We start from the raw sequence: 20,019 nt of genomic DNA on the forward strand, positions 1-20,019 counted from the left end.
GCCTTAAATACAGACTCACACATAGACACACACACACGAACACACTACTCTGCAGTACTGTTCTTTCTTTAATGCCTTAAATGCATTCAATTCTCCACTAAGAAACCTTTTAAAACACACATGACTGTGCAGTATTGTGCTTTCTTTAATGCCTTAAATGCATTCAATTCTACACTAAGTGGACTTTAAAACAGCCTATTGAGCTTTAAATTCAATCTTTGTTTAAAACAAGACACACGCACACACACACACACAAGCGCACACATGCACACACACACAAACACACACAAGCACGTAAGTTTCAATCCTTCACTTGAGGTGATAGATCATGTCTAGTAAGTTTCAATCCTATCTCCATGGATGGCAACATGAGCTCACAATTTTCCATTTTGAATTTCTTGAGCAATGTCTTGGCATATTTTATTTGAGATACAGAAATTTGATTCTTCTTTTGCCACACCTTAATTCTAAGACAATAATGCTAGAGCCCAAGATTTGTCATGTTGAATGATTGTTTGATATCATTCTTAGTTGCTACATCATCTACAAAGATCTCCCACTAATGACTAGATCATTGACATAGACTATCTGTATCAAAATCACAGTATTCCCCCCTTGTTCTTTGAGGTAGAGATTGGGATCATAGGGATTACTAATGAATCCATGTTGGAGGGGATGCTCATTGATCTTGATGTACTAGGCTCTAGAAGCTTGTTTCATATTGGAGAGGGATTTCACAAATTTCCACACATTTTGCTTCTGCCTAGGTGCAATATATCCCTTGGGTTGAATCATACAGACTTCTTTGAGATTGCCATTGAGAAAGGTACTCTTGACATCCATCTAATGGACTTGTCAATCGAATAGCATTGCCATTGCCAAAACCTTTATAGGAGTCTTGATCTTTACAATGGGGGCAAAGGTTTCTTCATAGTCAATGTTCTTCTTGAGCATAACCCTTAGTCACAAGTTGAGCTTTGTACTTGTTAATGCTACGGTCTACTTTTTATTTGTTTTTGAAGACCCATTTGCATCTAATTGCTATCTTTCCTAGTGGAATATCAACAAGTTCTCAAGTATTATTCCACATCAATTCCTTATATTCTATATCCATGGCATCCTTACAAGGTTGGAACTCAAGAGCTTTCTTCTTTATTTTTGGTTTTGAGTTCTGAATGACTATGCACATAAGAGCCAACTTCCCTTACTCATGAGACTTGTTGCAAGTCTTTGGCGTTGGCTCAAAATTAGACATATTTGCAATTGAAATTATCTTTGCATCCTTCATGGTTGTGTAATACCACTTTGGTATTTTGTGCATAGAAGATTAGGATTGAGGTGGAGACAAAGGTGGAAATTGGTCTATTGTCATGCCCCTGCCCTGTAAGTCAAATCACAGAATTAATAAATAAAATTCAGGCAATAAATTAATAAAAACTCATGGGGGGCCAACCTCGCACATAACCCTAGGCAATTTAATTAATAAAACACACACACACACACACACACACACACATATATACAAAAGGCTGACCAAGACTTAAAGGATTATGTTTAAAGCAAGGGGGGTGACTGAGATTAGTAAAATGGTATTTTCAAGAATAAGAAACGACCTTTGAAGAGGCAGTGGGTATACTAAAAGAGGTGCCACTTTGAAGGTGGTGACCATAGCAATGGAAATGGCTCTTCATTCCTTCTTGAGGGATATATAAGACGAATCCTCCACATCATGGAAGAGAGAAATTAGGGAAAGAAAAAGAGAAGGAATATCATCTGGATTTAAGCAGTGAATTAATTTAATTAAAAGCAGATCTACAACAGACCTAGAGCAGGGCAGAAATAGCAGGAATTCAAGATCCAATCCTGCAATAAGAAAGTGATTGGATCGAACATCAAGGAGAATTACATCTGCATTAAGGGAAACAACTGAATAAGCATCGACAATCATAAAGGCAGATCTATTCTTAATACGTCATTGTTTCAGATCAGAAAAGCAATATGGAGCACTAAGAACGAGCAGAAATCAGGCACATATAATCAGTCATAGAGGGTTATTATACAGAACTGATAATAGCATTGTTAATTATCTTTGTAGTATGCCTAAGTTGTATGTAACCTAAGCACCATAATATAACATTTATTATATAATCTCTTATATATATTGGATATGAAATACATATGCTTGAACTTAAATCTGTTTGTCACCTCACAAGCAATCATATAGGGAAAGGAAGGAGGTGTAAGGAAGGGGAGCAGATATAAGATCGCCATCTAAGTAGGCCACCCCATGATGGATGCTATATTGGATGTGAAATACATATGCTTGAACATAAATCTGTTTGTAACCTCAAAAGCAATCATATAGGGAAGGGAAGGAGGTGTAAGGAAGGGGAGCAGATATAAGATCGCCATCTAAGTAGGCCACTCCATGATGGATGTCCATTTGTGCCTGCCACTTGAGGCCAAGAGGGTGAGTGTCTGCTCTTGGCCTTAGATAGGTGGATTACGGCCCCCCTATTGTGATCTCCTCTCCCATCTCTACAATAATTGACTATTGTCTTAAAGGGATGGAGCATGAATAGGGAAAGCAGATACAAGCACCCCACTGGGCAGACCACCCCATGTTGGATGTCCAATGTGCCTGCCACTTGGGGCCAAGAGGGTGAGTGTCCGCTCTTGGGCTTAGTGCGGGGATGGCTTTAGGCGGACCTATCATGCTTCCTCCTCCAAATCCTATTGTGATTGAATACTATCCAGATGGGCATATTACATCTATTGGAAACAAAGCCTCTTCTTGTGCTTCTTTACCTAATTCTACTGCATGGTGAGTGCCCTCAAGTTCCTCATCATTAAACTCAGTAATTTTTTCTGTTTGGTGATTAACAGGTGATAGTGAGGAAGATGTATTGCATCCTTTTTCCTTATAAAAACTACATCCTTGTTGATGTACAACTTCTTTGTTGTGTGATACAAAGTCAATATCCTTTCAATTGTCAATTGTATCCAAGAAAAATGCATTTCAAGAACTTTTCATCCAACTTTTTCCTTGGAACCTTGGAAATGTGCATGAAAGTTGTACACTCTTAGATGTGAAATGAAGGGCTTCTACCTGGTCCATAATTCTTGAGTGACATTTTTAACGCTTTGGTGGATTCTTGATTCAACAAATACATAGCTATATGAACTATTTTAGCCCAAAATGTAGGAACTAGATTTGCATCTCTTAACATGCATCAGACCATTTCCATAATGTTATGATTGTGCCTGTCTACAACACCATTTTGCTGAGTCATGCATGTTGTGGTCAACTATCATTTGATCCCATGCTGAAGATAGTTTGAAATCCCCTGCTTAATTTGAGTGGATGCTTTGGAGGGAGTGACCAAAGGAGCTTTGCACAAGGGCTCAAAATTCTTCAAAATTTTCAAAGTCTTGATCTTTTCAAATCAAGCAATAAACCTACATTATTCTAGAATAATTATCCACAAAAAGTAGAAAATACCAGGCATGATTATGACAAGGTGTCATGGGTCTGCATAGATCAATGTGCATTAATTTTAGTGAACCAAAGGCCCTTGTTACTGCAGTAGGAAAAGGAGTCCGATGTTGTTTCTTGAAAAGACAATTGGAGCAAAGAACTTATATTTTCATGGGGGGAAGTACTCACACCATGTCTTGTTTACTCAATACAAGAAGATTCTCCAAACTGAGATCAACAAATCTTCTATACCAGTAGTGGATGAATATGCTTTTATTGCAAGGGCCTTGTTTTCATGGGTCACATCAACCAATTAAAACATTTTACCGATCCTTGATGCACAAACAACTTCACCATTGTCTTGTCTTGAATGAGACAAAGTTTCTTACCATGATATATGTCGAATTCAACCTTCAAGTCGTGCTCTAGGAATTGAATTACAAACAAGAGGTTCTTATGAGCTCTAGAACATACAGAACCTTTGTAAGTTGATCTGTGTGAGTCTTGAGTGGTAAATAAATATCTCTAATACCCTCCACTTCATAGGATGTACATCACCAAGGGAAACTTGCTTGTATGAAGTTGATGGAGTGAGGTTGTAGAACCACTCTTGTTCTCCTATCATATGTTTGGATGTACCAAGATCAACATGCCTAACAAGACTTTCAAAAATGGAGGTCCAAATCTCCACAACATAGAAAAATGTCTCTTCATTAGGATCACCTATCAAAGCAACATCTCCTTGTTGATTAATGTGTTTTGTCTATGAATGGGTATTTTTATTCTTGTCCCCCTAAGAATTTGACTGTGGTTTACATTGGCTCAATTCACCATTAATAAAGGAATTGTAACAGCATTCTTGGAGATTGTGTCCCTTATTATTATACATTGGACACATCTTTTCTTAGGCAGATGACTTGTGTTAGGATTTTGATGAACTTGATAGACTAGTTCAAATTTCTTTCCCTTATATTAAGATTTGAAGGCTTGATTGTTGAAGAATCTGAGATCTCATTATGAATTGCAGCTTCTTGTTGAAGTAAATTCAGCAACTCCTCAAATGATGGCTTTTTGTTAGCCACATTGAGACAAGTGACAAACACATGAAAGATAAGAAAACATTTTCTAAAGAATGGCTAGAAGAGAGTCATCTATTACTGTTTCCTCAATGCTTTTAGGGATGTCTTGTTTATTGCAACTTGTTTGTAAAAATCTCCAATTTTTCAACATCTTGCATTTGCAAATAATGTAATAGACATTGCAAACGGAGGATTTGATTCTAATTCTTCGGTCCATATATAGTCTTGAGATGATCCCAAGTTTCTTTGGTAGTTGTGGCTGTTCAGATGTGAGGTTGAGCCTCATTGGTAAAACTAAACAAGATTATTAGTTTGGCCTTTTGTTCAGCCTTATCATAACATCTTTGCTCATCTCCAACTTGTGTTGGTTTGCTAATGTTGACCAATAACATCCCAAAGATCTTGAAACTTGAGTTGAGTTTGGCTTTTAGTTTTCTAGGGCACATAATTGTCACCTCTTGACAATTGAGAGTTAGGAAACATTATTTTTATGTGGGAGGTCCATATCTCTCCAAAAAGAAATTTTTTCCCTTATTACTCTTTGATGATTTACAAGGTTGATGCTACAAATGTTGTTGTTGTAGCTTTTTAAGGTGTCAAATGTTGTAATTCAACACGATTTCATTATCTTAAATGCGAATCAAAGACACTGCTTATACCGAATGCCAAGATTTTGTTACAAAATGTAACAAATAAATGGCTTGTAATTTTGAACCATTTTTCTTGGAGAGGGAGACAAAATCCATTGTTATGCATTACTAATTACAATCTCTCTACTTTTGGCCAATAATATTCAACCTTTGAGGACTTCAGCCTGAGCTTGGAAAACGTGGCTAAATTAATCCTAAATTCTACCAAGGATGGAAAATATGGTTTAAGTTTCAAAGATTTCCCCCAGCATGTAAGGAAAAGTGGCTAATATGGAAGAGGCATGTGCTTGATAAAGTTCTGCCTTGGTTAAGCTTGCAAAAATTTGTGACATTGCTAACATTATCTACTTAGAGTCAGGCTCCTTGACTCAACCAATCACGGCACACATCTGCAAGGATCTAACCATCAAAATTTTCTGCCCAAAACAGCAGAAAGTACGTGACAAGGCACATTTTATGTGTGGTTTAACCATTGGCAATCTTTTCTTGGGATAAAATACTTGGTATGTCATATAAAATTCCACTTTTGGCTTAGTCAATTAGAAACTCTGCACGAGTTTTAAGCAAGTATTAGAATAATGAATAATAGTGTTTGTTTACCCTTGGATGTAATAACTTAAGTGGTTAGTGTAGTTCATTGATAAGGTTGTTGAAATTCAATTATTAAGTTGGTTGTAACAGGATATTTCTTAAATCTATATAATGTAGCACTGTCTTCTTGAGATGCATGCCAATTTCTCTCAACCTCATTTCTTCAGTTTTTACCAACATTGGTATTAGAGCTGGATTACATTGAGGAAGTGTGATCAATCCAGTACAAGACTAATTATAAGGTATTTAAATATGGTTAGGAAGAGATGAGGTCAAAAGGTGCAAGGCAGAGAAATGGCCAAGAATTCAAAATTTTGAGGTTGGGAAAAGTTGCAGGTCATTTGTGACATAGTTGCAAAACTCTATGAGTACTCACACATCTGAAATCCAAATAAGTAGTCACAGGTATTAGTTGGCCCTGAATTATTGAAGAAACTCGCCACAATTTTTTGTGGAAAACTAGCGTTGCAGGAAAACCACCCTTACTTTCCAAACTGTAGGGCAAAATTCAGCTGCTGTAAAAAAATGCAATTTTCATCTCAAAGTTTTAACATTTTATGGCATATTTTTTATATGGGCCGTTTGATGGGTTATTGTGTACACAAAGGTTTTGTTTGATGGCATGGCATGCCTGCAATAAAGGAACTGTGAGTTTTTGCCTGCTGCATAAAGGAATTGCAGGTGCTGGAACTTTAGACCTTACTTTGTTTGTTCTCAAAGATAACAGTAATTTTGACCCTTGCAAAAGTGGAGTTTCTCATTGACTGGAAGGGTTTTAACCTTGAGTCTAACTTTTTCAACTATGATATATATAGCCCTGGCACTCCTGCCATTTTTACTTGTTATGTTGTCATCTTGATGATCGATCATAGAGTGTGATCATAAATGTTGATGCTAAAATTTCATTACACAGTTTTTCCAGAAGCTTTGAAAATTCAGTCATAATAAATATTACCTCATTATACAATAAATTAAACCATTATATTAAACTTTAAAGTAATCAACAATATAAAATTGTTTTACCCAAACAAATAAGTAAGCATTACTTAACTATAAAAGAACAATCAGTCCACCTATAATGTTTAAATGTGTTATTATATTTTTAGCATATACAACTCTCCTTATAGGCAATTCTGAGAATGTACATGACCTTTCTAGGCACCAAATATACAACAGATCTTAACCTGACTACAAGGCTTTCACTCTTGAGGTGAGAAGCTCAAACAGACATAGGAGCATTCATGTGCCTAAAGCTGGACTAAGAAAATAAGAGTTCAGCTGACTCATACTTCCTATAAGTTGTGATGAAATGGAGGAAGTTTTAATTCAATTCTTCGTTCAGGTTGGTGCCTAATGAAGGGCTATATAATCTATTGACATAGCTATCTGAAACTTGTTGCTTGACCTATGGTAATTGTCTCTCCATTAGAAATGTGTCTTTGTCATAGACGTATATATGGGATTGTCTCTAGATGCTATGTCACTACAGATGATGTTTCCTAGTGTGTAAATATTTTTCATGGAAGTTTCCCTTGGAAATCTCCAAAAATTCTATAAAAAAGTTAGTTAAATATGTGGTGTAAATCATATTGATTGTTTTCTCGAGTGCTAATAAGTGGTTGATGATAATTAAAAGACCTCAGGAAAAATGCTAGAATGTGTTGTGACGTTTTCACACATCACCCCATTGCAAACGGGGACCCCCACTTTTTGCTTAGGCTTAGGTGTTTGGCTATCTCGTCTTAGCTTGGTAAGTTTAGTAGCTGTTAGCCCTTGCTTGTGAGAAGTGAATATGTCTTGTCAAGTCAGGATTGAGGTTGTGTTGCCAACCTTGCTAAGGTGGTTAGTGTTGCTGAAAGTTGTCAATTTGCAAGACAAAGTCTTAGGGTTTGACATGGCATGAACTAGGGTTTTGAAATGAAAATTGGATAGGGCCATCCATTTGCTCCAAAAGAGTGATCTAGATGAAGTATTTGCTAAAACAAGACGGTTCTTATTCAAACAAACCTTAGAAGGCCACCCTAGTTGATTAAATGCAATTGATTCTCCAAAGTGCCGCCACCTTAAGCCAAAATTGAGCAAATTCATATGAATGAGAGGGTTTTAAATCATCAAGACAATATCACCAATCAGCAATGGAGAATTGATGCTAAGGAGAAATGAAAACATGTTGATTCCTGTCTTGTGCAAACAAAACTCAAAATACTGATTCATTTGATGAAGAAATCGAAAGTTGATCAATTGATCATCTAATGCAAAAAAACCTTAAAATGGCGCAATTAGAACAAGGTACAAATGAAGGTGAAAATTCCGCCCTTCAAGTTGGAGAGTTCAATACTTGGAAGTGGTACGAATGAAAGGAGGAACGAACTTGGTACAAATGAAGGTAAAAATTCCGCCCTTCAAGTTGGAGAGTTCAAGACTTGGAAGTGGTACAAATGAATTGAGGAACAAACTAGGTACGAATGAAAGTGAAAATTTCGCCCTTCAAGTTGGAGAGTTCAAGACTTGGAAGTGGTACGAATGAAATGAGGAATGAACTTGGTATGAATGAAGGTGAAAATTCCGCCCTTCAAGTTAGAGAGTTCAAGACTTGGAAGTGGTACGAATGAAATGAGGAACGAACTTGGTATGAATGAAGGTGAAAATTCTGCCCTTCAAGTAGAGATTCCATGAAATGAAAGAGGTACAAATGAAAAGGAAAATGCAGATTTGCTTAAGTGATTGGTACTTGATCAAATCAAAATTAAATTGTGCTAATAAGGATGCAAATACTGATTTGATAATGCGAAACAAAGGATGAATGTCGACTAGGCTATGCAAATGAAAGCACAAATGCCGTCCCCCTTTAGCATCAAACAAACAATTTTCTTTATGAGGTACAAGTCGGCTGTCATAAGGTGAAGCGCCCAGCAAGAATAAGAACAATAAAAATGTTTTATTTTAGAAATGCAAGTCGGCCTAGTGAGGTTATGATGAAAGGTGGTGACTCTTAGACATTCAAACGCATATATAAGATGGAGTTCAAATTTCATTTCAAAACACAAATCATCATTTTAAACAATTTCGAATTCTAATCTGCACTTTCAGGCAGCGAACTTTCAGCATAGCGATTTTGCATTAAAGATTTTGATCATTGCTATTGATCAAAATACATGTGAAGAAGGCGAATTTACTCAGATCGGTGCTTCTTCATCCCAAGGAACAATGATTTCTTGATCAAGGAAGGCGGTTTTGGAAGACAAGTTGGAAAGAAGACTTTTTTTATCCACTTTGAAGGCGGAATTCTGTGAAAAGTCACATAGCATTAGACCAGAAATAACTTGAAAATCAGAGATGCAAGCTTAATTCACTAATCAGACTTAAAATAGTCATTTCCAAGAGTAGCGAGAGCTGTCATATGTACATTCTTTAGAAGTTTTCAAGTATTGCTCCTCATTTGTAATTATTCTTTAAGATGTTTTCCTTGTTCTTGCAGGTCTGATACAATGTAAAGGAGCCAGGGCTTCAAAAGCATGAAAGAAGATTCAAGACATTGCAAAGATGAAGGACTTCAAGCATCCCAATCATCGCAACATGAGAAATTCAAGGCACTGGAGCATGAAGGAGAGATAAACTACATGATGAAAGAATGTTTTACAATCTCAAATTCCCTTAAAGAATCCAAGAATCATAGTCAGTACATTGAGAAGTTATTTCAAATTAGGTGTATCATTCATCAAGTAGATCATGAATAAGGGAAGATCGATCATCAATCATAACATTGAGCAAGTTGAATAACGTTGAGTATCAAAAGATATTGCTCAAACACTATGAGTTGATCTACCAAGTGCAAACAAATTGAGGAGGCATCCTAGTCGTCATTCCATCAATCAAGAGGCTCCACATTAGCATGCCTAGATTCAATGCACCCAGCTCACCTTATGGAGGCACAAACTTTGAGCTACCTACCCTCATTTTCTATTGGTTCACATTCAATATTGAACCTAAATGTAATTTTCTCATTGGCCTAAAAGGAGTTGTTGTAACAAACCCTAATTAGGGTTTTATTCTTGTAATCTTGGCCATTGATTGTGAATCAATCTGAGCCATTGAATTGTATTGAGAGTAGTATAAAAGGCTCAAATCTCTCATTTGTAAGGGGGTTAATAGAAGACAACAAGAGTAGAGTAATAGATAATAGTTCATAGATAACAATCAATAGTTAGATCATTAGGATAGAAGTTAGATTAGGATAAGGCAAAGATTGTTGCCAAAACTTTGTTGTAAAGAGCATATGATTTCATTGAAACTATGGTGAATTTGATGTATTATTTCAGCAAGTTGCATGGTCTCTACTTCTCAATTCATTTTCATGTTGTTTAGATGAATGAAAGAAATTTGTGCATGATCAATGATGAAATTCATATGTCCATACCACTAGCAATTTACTGATTGTAAGTCTGCTTTGTGTGGTCAATTGGAATATTTAAATGAGCTTAACTTCATTTGCTATTCATACCTTGATATGCATCACCTTGATGGTATCCTTGTTGTTAATAGTGATTTGAACATCATTTTGCTCTCCTTAGAAAATCACACTAAGCTTTGTAGAGTTGTTTCTTTGCATGTCAAAACAAGGCTTAGTCGAGTTTCACCAAAGATTGTCCATCGTTCCTACATTCTTGGGAGTAGCAGAGACTCCTTGAACCCTAGGCCTTTTGCCATTTTATTTTTCAAGCAAGTAGTTAGAATCTAAGTTCCAGCAACATCCAAACATTCAAGATTCAAGTATTCAACGTAAGTCCCCTTGGATCACCAACAATCACAATAAGCAATTGAGCTATCCATATGTCATGACCTGACTATAGAAACCTTGGACTCGTCTTGGTTGATCACATCATTTAGCATCCAAGAAGATTTTGATCAAGAGAGGATAGAATACATTTGGTATTTTATTCTGTGTTTGAAGTGTATAAAAGACACATCAACAAAATGTTGTTTATTATCGTTACATGGATAAATTACTAGTATTTTGTAGCAAAATGATTTCTTATCAAATACTAAAATTGTTTAAGAAAGAAGAGTTGACAGTAGAAAGTTTGAGATGATTCCATGTAAAAAAATATCAATTTATTGAATTGGGAAAGAGGGTTACTTTAGAATCTATAATAGTAGCTTTTGCTGATAAACTATAGGCTAAATATTTAACTTGTCACAGGGTGCCTTGTTTAGCCATGGTGAATATGTACCGGGTCTTGCCTCTAGTCTAGGAATGGCTTGGTAATGCACAGGGTGCCTCTCAGATTGTGAGTTTGGCCTACAGTCTGAGGGTGCACCTGGGCCCGGAAACTACAAAGATTAGAAAACTAAATATATAAATAACCTAAACTAACCATTAAATTAACTACCTAACTACATTAACTACACTTACAACACAAGAAAACAACAGTTCTTAGCTTTTATTCCTCTCCCAAAACTCCATTGTTACTCATTGCTTAGGGCTGCAAGTTTGATTTCTGTTCAAATATTACGCTGTTGCTATTTTTTTTAGTTTTAATATTATATATATTTTGAATGGCTGTACCTAGTCATTCTGAACTCAGGTTTAAAAGGTTGGCAAATTACCATATCTGCTAACCTGAATGTTCACCAACAACTAATTATTTAACCCTAAACACTAAATTTATGAAGGGCTTTATAGTATATTCCATCTCTGAGTACTCCTGTACCATTTTTATCAAAATGTCTTCTTTCTCCCAATCTTCATCTCCCATACCAAGGACATCTCGTCTCCCATTAAATATGATTATTTCTTATGTCAACATCACCATAAAAATACGAAGGAAAGTCAAGGGGTATGACAATGCCAATTCTAGAATTGAAAATTTTCATGGGGGAAATTAGAGTTTGGTTATATACGCGAATGTTAATCCAAGTAATCTACTTCTGGACCAGCACTTCATTTAAAAATGTAATTCTTAATGCTTGGATAAATGGCTTTGTTATGTTTTGAAGTAGAATGCAATTTGAGGCAGACTGCAATTTGAATTGAATACATTTTAAAAAGAATTCAAATGCTTAATTGTGTCCTTCATTTTCCTTGCAAAGAATCTTCTGTAAGGTAAACTTAATCATAGGAAACTCAGGAATGATCGTCAAGATCAACAAACTTCTCATCTTTGGTTATATAATCACTCAACACTTAAAACTTATCATTATAAGCTCTGTAGGAGTGTTGTTATATTCTGTAGGAAAAGACTCATGATGACAGGGATTCAGAGGTGGTGGATCTTTTCTAGGAACATTTAGTATGTAATTGGGAGAAATTATTATTCAGACAATACTAAAGCAACAACTTCTTTCCATGTTGTGCTGGTTGGGCAATGGGGGCCTTAAAAGGAGGTGCTCTAAGTTAGTTGAATAGCTTGGGGCTTGTGAGAAGCAGTAGAGGAAAAAGCTCTCTTGCTTCTGTTGGGCCCTGCACTCCTGTCATTTTTATTTGTTCTGTTTGTAGTCCTTTTTCACCCTTTTTATTGCTCTAATGAGACTAAAACAAACATTTATGGTAATAAGGCATTCTACCTTGTGTGCGAGAAATTCATTTCTACTTCCTTAAGGACATAAGAAAGTTCTAATTCGATGCGATTTCTGACCCATGGTCTAGGAGAGCAACGCGAACAGCCACTGCCAAGATTACTTCCTCATACTATTTTTGTCAGAGAAATACTATACAAATTGCAACAGGATCACAACTCTAACATCCTTATAGATCTTCAGTACAAACTTTTGGGATTTCTTCTTTGGTGACACCACAAAGTCAACCAGATCAATTTCAGGAATAGCAAGAACTGCAGGAGACAAGCAATAAATGGAAAACATTTTAGTTCCCCAAAGTGTAGCTGCTTGAGCTTTTAGAGCTCAAGGCAGGTGGGGGCACCATGGATAACTAATATAGACATATGGATCAGAGTACATAATTAATCCAGGCATTCAGCTATGATAATTAAGGCATGCAAGTATTGAACATTCACATTCTTGCCACTGAAGCTCTTTGTTCATTCTCCCATCCAGCTCTATAATACCCCCTAAACATTAAACTACAAACATTTTTAAATATATGAAAAATTATGTCTATTAATATAAATTTAATATGCTAGATTTCTGTTTTTGAAATGTTTATTTCTTAATTTTTGAAGTCTTCTACACCATTCTGCATCTGCACTCATACTTCTGGAAACATAGTATTGTGTAGGCTTTTTAGAAAGAAGTCAAAATGCAAGAAAACGTCCTTAATAAGAACTAGTTCGGTCCTTTGTCAGTGATCAGAAAGTGAAGTGTTCAACACCTCCGATAACGGCCCTAAATTAACAAAAAATTTAGATAATAAATATCTTTCTTTGCTCAAGGATTGGGCAAAGGTTGCAAGTGATCTAAAATCTTAAGGTGGCCATAACTGGTAAGGATAAAATTTATTGGGGTCATTCCAAATGTTTCATCATTTATCTAAAATTTGGCTTTAACATCTGTAAGCAATTGCCATTTTAGTAATTTGCTCTCATCAGTTATGTTACTCTTCTTGCATTTTGAATTTGATTTTTCAGATATAATTTTTAAAAATTTATTTTTATTATTTCCAAACTAAACTACACTATTTTAATGCTTGGCCCACATATACCAATGCAGGTATGCAGAATCAATTGGAGCAAAGCATTTTGTCACATCAGCAAAATTAAATACAGGAATTGAGCAAGTGTTCCTTGACATTGCTACTCGTAAGTTCTATTGCTTTTGTTAGCTATATTATATGAGTATCTGTGCGATCATTCCATTTCAAAGATTTATACAATTGAATATATTTGATATGAACTTATGATGAATCATTGCTTCATACTTCGATTAGGTTTTGTGAGAAAAAATGATACACTTAAACTAATTTCTTGCACAGCTAATTATTTTTTATGGTAACTCCCGATAAAGAGGTCAGCCATTAAAATGTTGAAAGAAAATATATCAGTGAGCCTTGCTCAAGTTTCCCTCATTGTAAAACTTGATTCCAATAGTGACAATAAAGGAACCCAGTATTTTTTGTTTGAGTGGAGTAACAAAGGGATCCGAAAACTCTGGAGATGCCAACTATGGAGTTTCAGCTTTTAACATGAGTAGGGGGCAGGCCAAGTAAGAGATAATTCCTTGACTTAATAATTATAGCTTTTGAGAAATCTTGAATTTGATTTTTAATTTGTATTGCCCTCCTCCATATGGATATGAAAAGCTAAACGCTGAACTATGGTTCTTTTCCATACAAATTCGAATGGTCAACCATAGTTTTCAAAAGTTGAAACCTAACAATGCAAGAGAGATTACACCTGGTTGGAGAGGGGTACCTAAGATCTAGACATGTACATGTTCCTAGATATGTACCTTATCAAAGAGGGATATCTTCATTCGATGTTGGTGTGCCAAAAAATGGGGGTGCAGTATGTTGATGACTCAGATGCCCTGGTTAAAATGTATAAATAAGTATGATTCAATGATAGATATGTCTGAAAGTCCACGGTAGGGCTATTGTGAATGTAAGTCATGAAGAAATACTGGAATGCTGTAGTATAAGGATATTGCTGATTTTAGGATCCACAATGACATTCTTAATCATTGTCAAATCTAGCAAGGACATGCTTAGCAATAGCTAGGAGCAAAAAATTAACCAACATATGAAATTCAAGGGACCAGGTTGGAAATCAGAGATTAAGACTGTTTGGTTAGTGCAGTTTGGTCTTCACAATCCAGGACTAGTGTAGTCGCATTGCCACTGGCTAGGGTTGGTGGCATCTTTGAGTAGTTTGTTGCTAAATAATTAGCTGAGACTCAGGTTTGGAGGATTCACTGTTGGTGATATTTGAGGTATGAATTGAGAATAGAAAAAAATTGCTTAAAGATCCATATTGAATCTTCTAAATCAATGTTAGCGAGGGAGTTGAAAGGAAGCTCTTCATGGTTGTTACTGCTGTTACCATATTCAAATTCCAGGGATCTGAACCATGTGTGCTTCTCTATTGTGGCATGCATTTGAGTTAGTTGTTTTTAGTAACGGAGAACAAATTAGTGTTGAGATTGTGTATTAGAGATAATGCAGTCACCATTGTTAGAGAATTGTATGGTATGAACTTGTTCTTGCCTGAGTATTTTTGAGCCTCCTTGACTATGTTTTTGTGGGAAGCACCAAGTTTGCTAAAAGAACATACAGGTTGTAAGTCGTGGTTTTCAAAGAGTTTTGCCAGGGTTTTAGCATCACATTTGGAGGCTTTGTCCTCATAGATGGCTTCATTGGCATTACATGATGCTTTGACTATGCTAATGTTCTCAATGAGAGTTTGGTACCTATCGTGTGATAGTCTCATAGTAGGGCTTGTGGCACACACACATACACGTGTATGTATTATGTTTATGTGTGTACACACACACACACACAGACACACACATATATGTATGTGTATATATATCAAAGTTCCTAGACTCGGACTCAGCTCAGACTCGGCAAGGCTGACTCGACTCGTGATGCGGCTATGACTCAGCAACGACTCAGCAAAATACAAAAACCCTTGAAATTAAGAGATTTTTAACGATTTAAAACTTGTTTCATGCACCTATTATTGAATACATCCCAATTATAATGTGTGCTAGCTTGTTATGCCATGAAAGGCATGTTGGTAGAGTATCTACTTGTTTGGGGCTTCTGTTTAGTATTTTCTTTGGCCAAATTGAAATTCTAGGAGCACCAACATGAGACATCATGAACATCTTCACTTGGAAACTTTAAGGAGTGCTTGTGTATGGTAGCATTAAATAGTGTGCTTGTTGAACTTAGGTTTTACCTTGGGACTATAGTTGACCTTGGTCTTTCTTGGACCTCTTAGTTTTTGGGATATATATGTTAGATGGAAGGGGGAATTGTGAGGCCAAAAGGGTTTGAAAATATGCTCCTCAGAGACATGTCCCTTGCCAAAAATAACCTTGTGCCCCATAGGAGGATTTTTTGGGATGTGGGGACAGGTAGGAAATGTCCCCAATTCACCCCATTTTTTCAAAATTTTAAGAAACATCCCTATTGTGAGGTACTCACACATTGCCCCATTGAAAATGGGGACCCCCACTTTTTGCTTTCTAGGGTTAGCTCTTTTAGTTTTGTTGTTGGTCGTTTTAGTGTCTTAGCCTTTGCATTGAAGGGATTGAGTTTCTCAAAGGTCATCAAGTTAGGTGGATCTCCTCAAGGTGGAGTGAAGGAGGTCAGGTCAGTTGAGTGATTACGGGTTATTTAGATCATTCCTAGGGTTTTTGTGTACTATCCGGTCACGCTTCAAGTTGCTAAATCAAACCTTGGTTGAATGCATAGTGTCCTCCTAGGTCCTGTCCCTTACATCAAGGTCAAAGCGAACTCGCCTTAGAAGTCTTGAATGCCATCTTGATCCTGAAGTGGCCTGAAATTTGACTAAGTTTGGAAATTTGAAGGATCCTCCAAAAACTAGATTTTGCATTATAACTCATGGAGGTCCGAAACCACTCTCAAACATCCTGACAATATATATGGAATATAACTTAAAGTATAAATGTTATATTCCATATATGAATCCTGACGGAGAGACTAACTTGTCAAACAACTTCATGTTTTTTTTGGTTTTTTGCAAGTCAAAACATTGACCTGCCGCAGCGCGAGTCCTGGAGCTCGGACTTGGCGAGTTTTTCCATAACTTGGCAAGTTATGAGAAAATCTCGCCGAGTCCGAGTCACGAGTTGTCAAAACTCGCTGAGCTTGGCTCGACTTGCCAACTCGGCAAACTCGCCTGACTCGTGGCGAGTCTGGGAACTCTAATATATATATATGTATTTGTAATGTATATGTATATGTGTGTGTGTGTGTGTGTGTGTGTGTGTGTGTGTGTGTGTATTTTTGTGTGTGTGTGTGTGTGTGTGCATGTAGACACACACACACACACACACACATACACATACACATATATACCCCCTGCTGTCCCCAAAATTGAGGTAAAATTTTGCCATCCTCAGTATATATAGAAGCCCTAATTTACACAGTATACAAAATTAAATAATAGATACAGAATTGAGAACACACTGCACATATTTGATCAATGATAAAGTTATAAGTCGTAACAAATAAACAAAATTCAAGTTGAAATATCATTAACTATCTTGGCAGTATGGTTTGTAAGGATTCCTCCACATCAGGGTACAAAGCACTTAATCAGACAAATCAATGTGAATGTTTCAATTCAGTTTACAATTAAATGCCAGAAAACATAATTCATCCTAATACTTTTGTTCACTCCCACAAAATTTTCATTTACTGAAGACTCTCCTTTCCAGTGCATGCAAATTTGTAGCAATAAAACAGGATGCCTCTTGTACCTACAGACAAGAAAACTCACAATATCAATTTCATAATTAGATTCCTAGGAGTTGAGGACAACTAAAACCAAAATTTTGGTTCTCGCCACCATTATTTGCATTCAAAATATTAGAGAAGCAGGAAAGATTATCACTTGAGACTTGAATGTGGGAAGGATATGGGAAAAATCTCCCATCTTTAAGAATTGCAATTGATTCAAACCCAATAATTTACAGACATGATACACTTGTTCCATTCTATGTATAAGTTTAGAACTGTTTATCTTAAAATTAACTATTGAATTGATACATAAGAGTCAAGCACCAAGACAAATCATTTAATCAGCATTCATCACTTGGCATCTGTAATGTCAGTTCCTCTGTTTCAACCTCATTTAATATTTTCTGGGTTAGTGGCTTTTCACGGATATTATTAGTATCATTGAATTCAATCTTACTGACAATTGTCTTAGTTAACAGTTTTCCAGTAATACTATGATGCAGCATTGCATTCATAAGTGGTCTTCCTTCAGGTTGTCTGACCCGTCTCTATAGGTCTGCTAGATAGTGATGTGCTTCTCTCAACTTGTCCATGGCAATAGGACTATCGTTTTTTTTTTTACAAAAGTGAGTATCCAAGTCATCCAAACGTTCTGCACATGAATGTTAAATAATATGGATTTTGTACTTAGTGATATATCCCATTCAAGACGAATAGAAGAGCATGTTCTGCTAATTCCTCTCTTATTTAATTTGTAATGATTACCATGTTTGTTTCACTTTCTACATTTCCATAGCATGTTTAATATAATCTGCAGATTAATTAGATGGACTTCTCCCTCAAATACTTTATGGATTGCCCTTTGTGCATTTTTAAGTCTCTAGTCAGATCCTTGGTGGCCCATGTGAAGCTAAGCAATGGCTCCTTGGACAAACTCGAAATTTCATTATGAGGTGTATCTGACAGACTGACTGTAACTGTAGCTACCTATTTATCAGCCTTACACAATGTCATTATATCCTTATGTAAAGCTTTTAAACATTCTTAAAACAAACTTCTATTGCCATCTGATGTTTGTCAGCAAATATTGGGTAGGACAACATTAGTTTCTGATGATATCCAATGAGGACTGTATCGAATAGGATTATGCAGTTTGTGCTCTTCTTCATCATGAAATTTTTTGATCTGGCCACACAACGCACTTTTGAGTAATGTTAAGCTAGAAATTGTATTCTTTTGTGACCATGGATGTTGCGAGTCTTTGACCATTAAACTCTATTAAGAATATTTTTATTGGTTGGACTATTACCAGCTTAAATCTTGATATATTTAAAGAGCTTATAACAGGTTTCTTGATTTCTTGGTTTCGTTTATTTAATTTTATAAATAGTGTGACTACCTTTTCTGACTCAAATGAAATGATCGTCTGTCAGGAGCACTGGAGAAAAGGAAAAGTATCATAGAAGAACTTCCTTCTATTCCTCAAAGAAAAGGCATGGTTATTATTGATGAGCAACCTGGGCCACCACCTCAGTCAAAATGTTGTTCTTGAATTGTAAGATTTATTCAATTTTTGGTAAAGATGTGAGAGGATGTAGGGGAACTTGAAACTTGTCTTTTTCTGAGATCGAGACTTGCCATTTAGACATATCTTTCTGAGATTGCCTTTTTTTGTTTTTTTTCCAAAAATTGGACTTATTGATTTTCTAATCTTATAACAAGAAACATGCAAACATCTTTATCGCTTGGTCCTTTTTTGACTCCAGATTTTTTACTGATTTTCACATTCTAACAAAATATCTATTTCTGCACAGATCTTGGACCAACTAAAAAATTCTTTACTATTTTACAAGAGAAGAAAGGAGATACAAATCTCTAAGCTGGCACGTATGCAGATTATCCTGATTTGAATGCACATGGTTACTTCCTAACCTTTCTGTTTTTAACTTGTATAGAACTAATTAGCCAGAGGAAGTGATCTGGCAGAGTAGTCTTCTTATAGCTGGAAGGAAAATAGTTGTTCTACCATTTCTTTGGTTAATATCTCAATTCTATAGGAGTCTGTTATACAGAATCATCCTCAATAAGAAATCTCTCATTCCCATTTTGTGTGCTAGAATTTTGTTTTATACCATTATTTTTATCAAAAATCAAGGTGGAACTTCTATGCAATTTGTTTAGCAATCATTTGATCTCTCCTGACATACATCCTTATCAATGCGGATCTACAGAAAATTCTTAATATTTTGGGAAGTTCTACTTTGCAGCAGATAATTTGATATTCCAGAATAGCTTTATCCCTCTCCATTTTTTGAAATCAAGTATGAGCTAAATTCATTAAAATCTTTAGGAATTAATTTGTTAATGTCATTGTATTTACTTAGTTGTTGCATTGTTCTTTCCTTCATATCTGGATTCTTGAGTGAAAACATGTAGAGATTGAATTGTTGAAGAACTTCCAGTTCTCTAATGGTTAAAACCTCTCACATGATATCTCACATATTGTCGGTTCCTCCTGTTCTTGCGGAGTTTTTGTAAAGCTAATCTAAGTGCTATAGTTTATGTTGTAAAAACAAGAGAGAAATAAAGGCCAAAGTGTTCCCTCATAAAGTGCTTACAGTTAAACAAATCATCACACAACATGAATACTGGAATGACTTTGCAAGCCAAAGAGTTAAGAGTGCAAAAATATGTCCGAAACACTGCATAATTCATGGCATTATACAGTACATTTACATATTCAAACTTCCTGAATACTTTTATATTTTGAATATGCCAACTTGCCAAGCATAATCAAGTCTTGTTGCATTTTTTTTAAGTCTTATTGATCACTGAGCA

The 20,019-nt window shown here is 35.9% G+C and overlaps 1 protein-coding gene across 2 annotated transcripts in view; it reads left to right on the forward strand.

The window, feature by feature from the left end:
• LOC131054122 (uncharacterized) overlaps window positions 1-19,368 on the forward strand; it is a 64,098-nt gene extending 44,730 nt beyond the window's left edge. For both annotated transcript variants that reach the window (XM_057988583.2, XM_057988582.2), the window contains 3 exons: window positions 13,464-13,552; window positions 18,615-18,736; window positions 18,996-19,368. In XM_057988583.2, coding sequence (XP_057844566.1) covers window positions 13,464-13,552; window positions 18,615-18,733 — 208 coding nt within the window. In that variant the 3' untranslated portion in view covers window positions 18,734-18,736; window positions 18,996-19,368. The remainder of the gene's footprint in view (window positions 1-13,463; window positions 13,553-18,614; window positions 18,737-18,995) is intronic.
• Window positions 19,369-20,019: the final 651 nt, after the last annotated feature.

This window comes from Cryptomeria japonica, chromosome 7, assembly GCF_030272615.1.
Source record: "Cryptomeria japonica chromosome 7, Sugi_1.0, whole genome shotgun sequence".
Taxonomy (NCBI): Eukaryota; Viridiplantae; Streptophyta; class Pinopsida; order Cupressales; family Cupressaceae; genus Cryptomeria; species Cryptomeria japonica.